An 8,370-nucleotide genomic window follows, 5' to 3' on the forward strand; every position below is an offset into this window, starting at 1 on the left:
TACATTAATGGAATTTGACCTCTGCATTTAACCCATCCCTGGGGAGCAGTGGGCAGCCATTTTTGCGGCGCCTGGGGAGCAGTTCGGGTGCTTGGGGCTTCCTCGGATGTGTGTGTGTGGGGGTGGTGGCTGCCTCTCGGCCTGGGATCTTGGGGGCGTCTGGGGGTTTGCCCGGCCGTGGGGGGGTGGCCTGGGGCTCCCTGGCCCCCACTCTTTCTGCTGGCCTGGCTACATCTGCGGGCCCGGGGCAGTTCCTGGGTTAATCCAAAATACCTTTAGGTACTACCACTCACTCATTCCCCCTTGTCCACAGCCACCACCATTATAGCTAAGCTTCACACTTGTCACCATACTGGCTTGATTACACAACACAATAAGCACAATATATTCTACAACTTCACATCTCACCCTCACTGTATAACAATCTATTCTTCCCCACACTTTTTATTTCCTATCTTGAGTCTCTCCTCCTTGCTCCCTTTCCCCCCCCCCCCCCTCCCCCCCCCTCCCCCCTCCACTTAGGTGTAACACTGCTCTTCCTTTTTATATCCTCCCTATAATAAAAGATATTTTACCCGTCCTGAGGGAGGGCTGGTGATGGTCACAATTAAGCAATAAAATAAATAATTTTATTGCAATAACTAAACATGCATTGCTGTCTCATAATGATTGCACTTCTTGTAGTGTTGACCTTTGACAGCATGTGCAGACAAGGAAAAAAAAATAAATAAATAAATAAATGAAAATAAAAACACCTCCATTAAAATACACGTACCTTTTCACACACTCACATGCGTGGGCGGACACACACTACCAACTCTTCAGTTAGCGGAGTATTTTCTTCATAGTTAGATTATTCTCTGCATTGACATCATTGCATCAACACCCAACGTAGAAGAGAAGCTAACGTTAGCTTGCTGACTGTGATCAGCCTGTGTGCTGACGGTTGCCCGAAAGTTTGTAAAACGTTTTCACCCTTCAGCAGAAATGATTTCCAGAAGGAGCAAGTTTTTTAAGAGCCGTCATCTTGCAGCATCTATCCAGTTCTGTGCTGCAGAAACCACACAACAAACGCGTTCTTACCGGTTCTGGCTCCAGCTCTGCCTCCGGTTCCATGTCTATCTCCCGCTGCTTTATGACATTATTGAGATTGAGTGACGACGCACATAGCTTTTTTTTATATTTACATTTGGGCCTCTGGGAAAAGCATTGAATTGCCATGGTTAGAGTGAATATGTAACGTTGTATAATCCTCTAATGTCAACAATGTACCATTGACCAATTACCAACTATTGAAAGTGTAACAAATTGCAGTTACTCACAATTTGTAATCTGATTACACAACTCCGTTACTCCCTAACACTGTCTGTTTGCATATGTCTCAACCTATTATTTCTGATTGTTTTGCAGTTTTCTAGTGTGCTGCAGAATATGGAAGCTTTTAGGGAACAGACGCTTATGCTTGTGCATGGCACAGCAGATGGTAAGAGAAAAAAATTATTGGCAAAATAAAAAATGCTGTAAATGGTTAATTGCAGCTGTGCCCAGAGATATTTACAATCCAGCAATGTAATGAGGCAAATAGTTTTTAATCAAAGGATAATGCAAAACGTGGGTTAGATGCCTAGATTTCTATTGTCAGTCATCAGATGTCTCTGAGAAATAGTCCATGTCAGACTTGTTGAGGTAATGCCATCTCCACAGATGTGATTGTCTATATTTTTCATAGTTAGGATTCAGGTGGAATGTTGCTGACACATTTTTTTTCTTAATTTCCAGCTAATATCCACTTTCAGCACACAGCTGAGCTTGTCAAAAACATGGTGAAGGTTGGAGCCAACTACTCAATGCAGGTGAGCTGCGCACCGACAGCAATATCTGTGTTTTTTAAGTGCCATGCAAACGTCATTATTTGAAAATCTGTATTTAGGAAACTATAAACATTCAGAATAAGGATATTGTTCTAATATAAAAAAAAATAGAAAGGTAAATATCAAAAGAGGAGTAATATAACATTAATCAAGATTAAAGGAATACTATTATCATTCATTAACAAATTTTGTGACATTTTCACAAAATTTAGTGAGATTTTAGTGAAATTGCCACACAATTTACTCTATTTTTTTTTTTTTTTTTTTTGCATTCCGACATGATTTTGTCATATCTTTCATGCTGTAAAACATGACAGCCCTCATTTATCAATCTTGCGTGAAAATGGGTGCAGATTTGAGTGCAGAATTGGTAGTTTGACATGACACACGTGATTTAGGAAAAATTTGTAAAGAACCAATCACAGCATACAAATGATCAGGGGTTAATAAATGTTGCGGCTGAATTTGATTGTCATTTACATGTTACGCCCTTAAATATTCCTGGTTCTGAGGCCATTGAGGTCAAACATGGAGAGAAGAAACACTGGCATGAAAAGAAAGATGGAAATTGGCATCCTCACATCTGAGGTGGAGCAAAACAAAGATGTGCTTTTAGGCAGTGTGAAAACTGGAATTAAAGGAGCATAAAATGCTATGTGGAAAGGATAACTGAGGCAGTCAACAGCGTTTCCAAACAGGAACAGACACTGGCTGAGATGGTTTGAATAAAACTCTCAACTGTCTTAAGAATGCCAAACAAAGATTTAAATGAAGCTTTTAACAGCCTTAAAGCGTGTGCCTGCTTATTGATCAAGACAATTCTTTATATTGGGGCGGTGTTTAGCTCAGTGGGTAGAGCGCCCGCCCCATGTACAGAGGCTATAGTTCCTCACCTGCAGCGGGTCCAGGTTCGATTCCCAGCCTGGGACCCCCTCCTGCGTGTCATTCCCTGCTCTCTCTGACCCCCCTTCCTGTCAAGCAACTGTCATATAAAGGCCACTAGAGCCAAAAAAATCCTTTAAAAAAAAAAAAAAAAAAAAAGACAATTCTTTATATTTAGGTCAAGAAAAAGTGGTCAAGCCAGGCTGCCCAGAGCGAGCGTGGGCCGTCTGCCCCTAGTGCGCAGCAGAGCTCCTACAGAGATTTTGCTGTTTATTAGTCTCAGTTGTCAGCAAGGCAATAAATAAACATTAAAAGTAATAAACAAAACCCTTAAAATAAATGTTTAAATGACTAAATGTTGTCCCTAGTCTGTGTATAGTGTGCCTTTAACCAATTTCATCTAGGATACTTAATCACATTACTGATTTAAAAGTGCAGAGCATTTGTAAAAGTTTAAGGTACCGTATTTATTTACCGGATTATAAGGCGCACCAGATTATAAGGTGCACTGGGTCTGACTGGGTCTATTTTCATACATAAGGCGCACCGGACTATATTATTATTATTATTATTATTATTATTATTATTATTATTATTATTATTATTATTATTATTATTATTAATAATAGTAATGTAACAAAATAGTCAGATAAGTCAAACTTTATTCAGCTCGTTAACAATAACCCTCAACATTGTTCAGGTTTAACACATAAAATACAGAACATTACACTCACTTTTTCAGTTCGGTATGTTGAAGCCCAGTATAGGTACATATCATGAGGCGCCTGACTACTGTAGCCCTAAAGTGCCAAAAATCCATCAAGCAGTGTGCAGCTTCATAGTTTACCAAAGTCATACTAAAACATTTTGACATTCATTTCATACATAAGGCGCACCTGATTATAAGGTTTTTCGGAAAATTAAAGGATTTTAAGTGCGCCTTATAGTCCGAAAAATACGGTATACTTTACATTTCAGCGCCCAATGAAGGGTCCCTGGGCAGCTCCATCAGAGGGCACTCTATTTAGCAATGCAATGTTGTGCAAATCTGAAATGGCCAAAATAATGTTGCGCACTTTCTGTGGGGTATACTGTAACCTTCCCCCTGTTCCGTTCCAGTGTTTGCCAGTGGGGTATCAGGTATTCTGTGAGAGGATAACTAAAAAAGTAGTATCAGTAAAAACCTGGGCTTTTTTAACCTTTGAATGCCTACCTACAGTACACTTTTCCATGAGTGGGGTCAAAAATGTTCCCAATTAGAAATTATCAATGCATTTTTGCAGTAAACTTAATTGTTTTTATAGTATTTTGGTCAACAAAAAAGTGATTTTCATTTTCCATGACGATAAAAGAGCCATGTCTGTGACGAACTAAATATGGCTCCTTTATAACTAAAATATGACAATACACAACAAAAATGAAAGTGCAATATTCTTGTTTTGTGTTTAGTTACAAATACAGTACAAGTGGTCACTAGATACACATACACGCGATTTAGTTCATTAATTCTTTGATGGATCATGGCGGAGTCTCAACAAAGGAGCTTGGTGGTCGTAAAAGACGAAATGATCCATGTGCTAACCGTTTCTATTCAGCAGCCCAATGGTGGTCAAGAAGCACAGGGGAGGTTGATTCTCCAGAATCAGAATCAGAAATGTTTTAATGACCAAGTACAGTTTTTAGGACAGCAACAATAATAATGATAAACATAAAGGATGAGGGATAAATAAAGAATAGATAGAGAATAAAGGATAAATAATAGGATATATATACACACAGTGCAGCAGGGCTGAAGTTCCTGTCATTCACTTCGGGGTTAACCTCCTTCACTTTACCAGCAGCGTTGGAAAGCATCACATGGGTCTAGGCTGAGAAATGTCACAGCCTTTATTGCCATAAACTGTTGCCCACTATACATTTGCAGCTAAACAAAACTAACCCTTTTACAAGAACTTTTTTTTTTAATTATGTAAAACATCAGTATCATATTTGTCTGGCAAACCCAGGTAAAAACCACCTTCTGTTTTTTCCTCAACAGATCTACCCAGATGAAGGCCATTTTCTTTCTCAGCAGAGTCGCCAGCATCTTTATACCACTTTGATCAGCTTCTATAGGGATTGTCTTAAGGAAGAGCTACTACCGCTGTCTGATGAAGAAGAGGAGGAAGAAGAGTAGGCTGGCTTTATGTTTGACCTTTGGGCAGGGTTTGAAAAATAATACTGAAATCCATCAAAGCCTTCTACGTTTGGAAGTGTTCAGTCAGCTATGGACCCTGGGACAGAGGAATGCTCTTTAAGTACGTGTATGTGCGTTCGTGTATGTGCGTACGCGTGTGCGCTCATGTGTGTGTAAAGTAATTATAAAGACAACTAAAAGATACAGCAGATACACTAATGTTGATGGGACTTCTCCCGGTCCAGATCCTCAGTTTTGTGACAAAAGCACAGAGAATTGCTTCCAGTGTTTGGATGCTCTGACCTGTATTCATCCACTCATACGCAAGTGCATGGTTATCCCAAACCCCTCTCATGCTAACCATAATCTTCTTCTGTCCATTCTGGTAACCTTTTGGAGGAAAATTACAGAAATGTATGGTGTTGAACATACTATTCCTTTAGTTGCTGTATTGTCGCACAAAGAAATGCTTCATTCATCTGCAAAAATGATTCTCCATGTTAGTTCATTATAACTGAGATAATCCCAAATAAGTGCAATTTCCCTCTTAAAATCCTCACTCTCCACCTACAAGTATCCATCCTTCACAATTGCCCATCCAAAGTGAAAACAGTCTCTAAAGGTCCACCTCTATTGTACAGTGGTCTAGGGTAGACATGTACAATGCCTTATGAGCTTAGACACACTGGAATATTACTTGCCAGTCAGTGATAGTCATTTATTTGCAGTGTCATGTTAACCAATGTCAACTCAGGTCCTTGAGACACCACGTAGCATCACAGTCAGTTTAGAAGCTCTTTGAAGTGTCAAGCTAGTTGTTGGTTAAAATGATGTATGTCGGCCATATTGAAGGGCAGCAAGAAAAAGCTGATACATTCAGACAGGAAACTGTTATTCTAAATCCAGAGAATAAAATCAAGTTATTTCGTTTAGTTTAGTTTTTTAAGCTCTTCAGTTCAGTTTTTTTTTTTTGGGGGGGGTGGGCACAATCTTTGCACAAAAACTGTAGTTAAAATAGAAAATGAGAGCACTGGCTATACAAAAATGAACAATTTTACAGTGTCTAAGGTGTTTGCATGTCTACAAGGAATGTGTCAAGTGTTGCCACATTTTGTACAGTACAATACAGCAGAGTGTGTACATAACTATATTTTTAAGATGTCAGATCTCATAGAGTTTAGTCAATGGCGATGAATTCATTTGACCTGGATGTCTCGTAGATTTTGGGTTTCCCTTTCAGCTGTTTATTTTCCCTTTAGGATACATTTTGTAATGCTTGTTCCAGTTATTTTGCTGTTTAAAAATAGGGAAAGGAGGAATTAAGCTTTTGAAGGTGTTTGTGGTTGTCCTCTTGTGATGATTATGAATAAAAACACTAAAAACACAATGGCTGTGCTGATAAATGAAGCATGTTTTGTTTTTTGTTATTTTGAATAACTGTTATAAGAGAAACAGCTTTTTCTGAGCATGTTGGTGTCACCCCATCATGTCTAATCTGTCATTTATTTATCGCATACTGCACCCGAATTACATGAGTTGATGTGAATTTACACATCTCTGTTTATTTAGCTTATTTCTTCTAAGTTAATTTATTTGGTTTGTTATTTATTTATATTTAATTTTTGAGTTCTCATGTATTTATGAAATATGTTACTTGCATTATTAAAAATGATGTTACTTGTTCCCTGTTAGTTAATTTCATAATATGCACTGGATTTCCTTTTTTGTTTTCTTCTCTTTTTGGCACAGATTGAAAATGTATTTTTGACTACTGCACTTATAAATATTTTTTTTAATACAGGTGATTAGTTTAATTTAGCGCTTGATTTATAATTTGGCAATATTTTTGGGGGGGGCAATGGGTGCTGGAGGGACTTGAAAGTTCACCTTTGTTCAAAGTGGGTAATATCCAAAAGTTTGAGAATCACTGCCCTAAACACAGTAACAGGGTTGCAAATTCATGGTCATGTTAGCTTGTTCTCAGGAATAGAAACTAGCTTCTTTGCTAACTTTTACTAATAACCAAGAGGACAAACTTAACTCAGTGAATAGGTAAAGAGAAAACATTAATTTTATCCTGATCATTTGCGTGACAGTGTTGCGTGAGCAGTGGCGTAGCTAGACTTTTATACAAGGGGTGGCCAGAGGGTGGGCAAAGCCTCAATCAGGGTGTACATATAAATAAAAGAAAATATTATATAACCTGGTGGCCTAGTGGTTAAAGAAGTCACCTCGTAATCGGAGGGTCATGGGTTTGAAGCTCAACCGGGCCATCACCTTGGGAAGATGAGCAAGTCCATCAACCCCCAACTGCTCCCTGGGCACCACACTGTGGCAGCCTACTGCTCCTCAGGAATGGGTCAAATGCAGAGAACAAATTTCATATATGACAATTTATTTATTATTCAAGGAAAGATGACAAGATCATTTTTATTTCTAGTTTATTGTAGTTAGTCACAAGTAAAATCTTACAACAAGTCAGCCTCTACACACATGCAGGTGGGAGAATTCTGAGTTGAGGAAAGCATGCTGCTCTCCAAGCATGCCGTCAGCTCGTAGGCTGTAAGAACACTAAATACCAACTTAAAACAGTACAAATAAGTTCTTGGGTTTTTCACTCCCGAACCCAGCATGACACTAGCGATTGGTTGCCTTTTGGTTTATCATCATGTAAATCAGGGTGTCGATAGAGCGACCCCCCAGGGAAACACACAAAGGAACAATGGCCACATTTACGTGGGGGCTTTAATTATTAATAATAATGTACAATGCACTCTAGAAATGAGGAATGCAACAACATTTTTCTGCTGGCAAACAGTTTATTTGTTTATTAGGTATATAGACACTTATTTGTTTATTAGGTATATAGACACTTTTGCCATGACTAGTTCATGTATGCTTCTGCAAATGGCTTTGCTAGTAGAACTCTTACTTACTTCACTAGTTAACATGTTGGGTCCACCTAGTTTTCTAATGAGGGCAAAAAAGGCTTAAACTAACTCACTAGTGATTGATTGATACATCCTTGATTTAAAGGATGCATCACTAATAATTACTCACTCAGCCTTTCACACACTCAGGAAGGATGTCGACAACTACACATTCTGCAGCTCTTCAAATGCACTCAAATGGGAGCCTTGATGCACCTTATTTGTTATTTTTATTTTCCTGAAATGTACCCCTTTTGCTATTTTTTGGTCTTTGCTTTGAAGAAGTTGGAAGTTAAGTTTATTACCCTCATCGAGTTTCTACTTTTTGCAAATGTTCAATAAAAAAACTAAAATTATAAAATGACTTGGAAAAAAAACATACTGCTACAAGTGCTCCTCTGATTGGTTATTGCAGCCAAGCATGCACAGTTACATTAATGCTCTCTTTCAGCTCCAACTACACCTCACAGAGCGCATATGCACACAGCGCTTCCAATGCACATGTGCGTGA

At 38.6% G+C, this 8,370-nt stretch overlaps 1 protein-coding gene across 3 annotated transcripts in view; it reads left to right on the top strand.

The window, feature by feature from the left end:
- The window catches only part of dpp10 (dipeptidyl peptidase like 10), a 185,359-nt gene extending 178,912 nt beyond the window's left edge, over nucleotides 1-6,447 (top strand). For all 3 annotated transcript variants that reach the window (XM_028436497.1, XM_028436499.1, XM_028436498.1), the window contains 3 exons: nucleotides 1,411-1,483; nucleotides 1,780-1,853; nucleotides 4,792-6,447. In XM_028436497.1, the coding sequence (XP_028292298.1) occupies nucleotides 1,411-1,483; nucleotides 1,780-1,853; nucleotides 4,792-4,929 (285 nt within the window). In that variant the 3' untranslated portion in view covers nucleotides 4,930-6,447. The remainder of the gene's footprint in view (nucleotides 1-1,410; nucleotides 1,484-1,779; nucleotides 1,854-4,791) is intronic.
- The last annotated feature ends 1,923 nt before the right edge of the window (nucleotides 6,448-8,370 follow it).

The sequence above is a fragment of the Gouania willdenowi genome, chromosome 21 (genome assembly GCF_900634775.1).
Source record: "Gouania willdenowi chromosome 21, fGouWil2.1, whole genome shotgun sequence".
Taxonomy (NCBI): Eukaryota; Metazoa; Chordata; class Actinopteri; order Blenniiformes; family Gobiesocidae; genus Gouania; species Gouania willdenowi.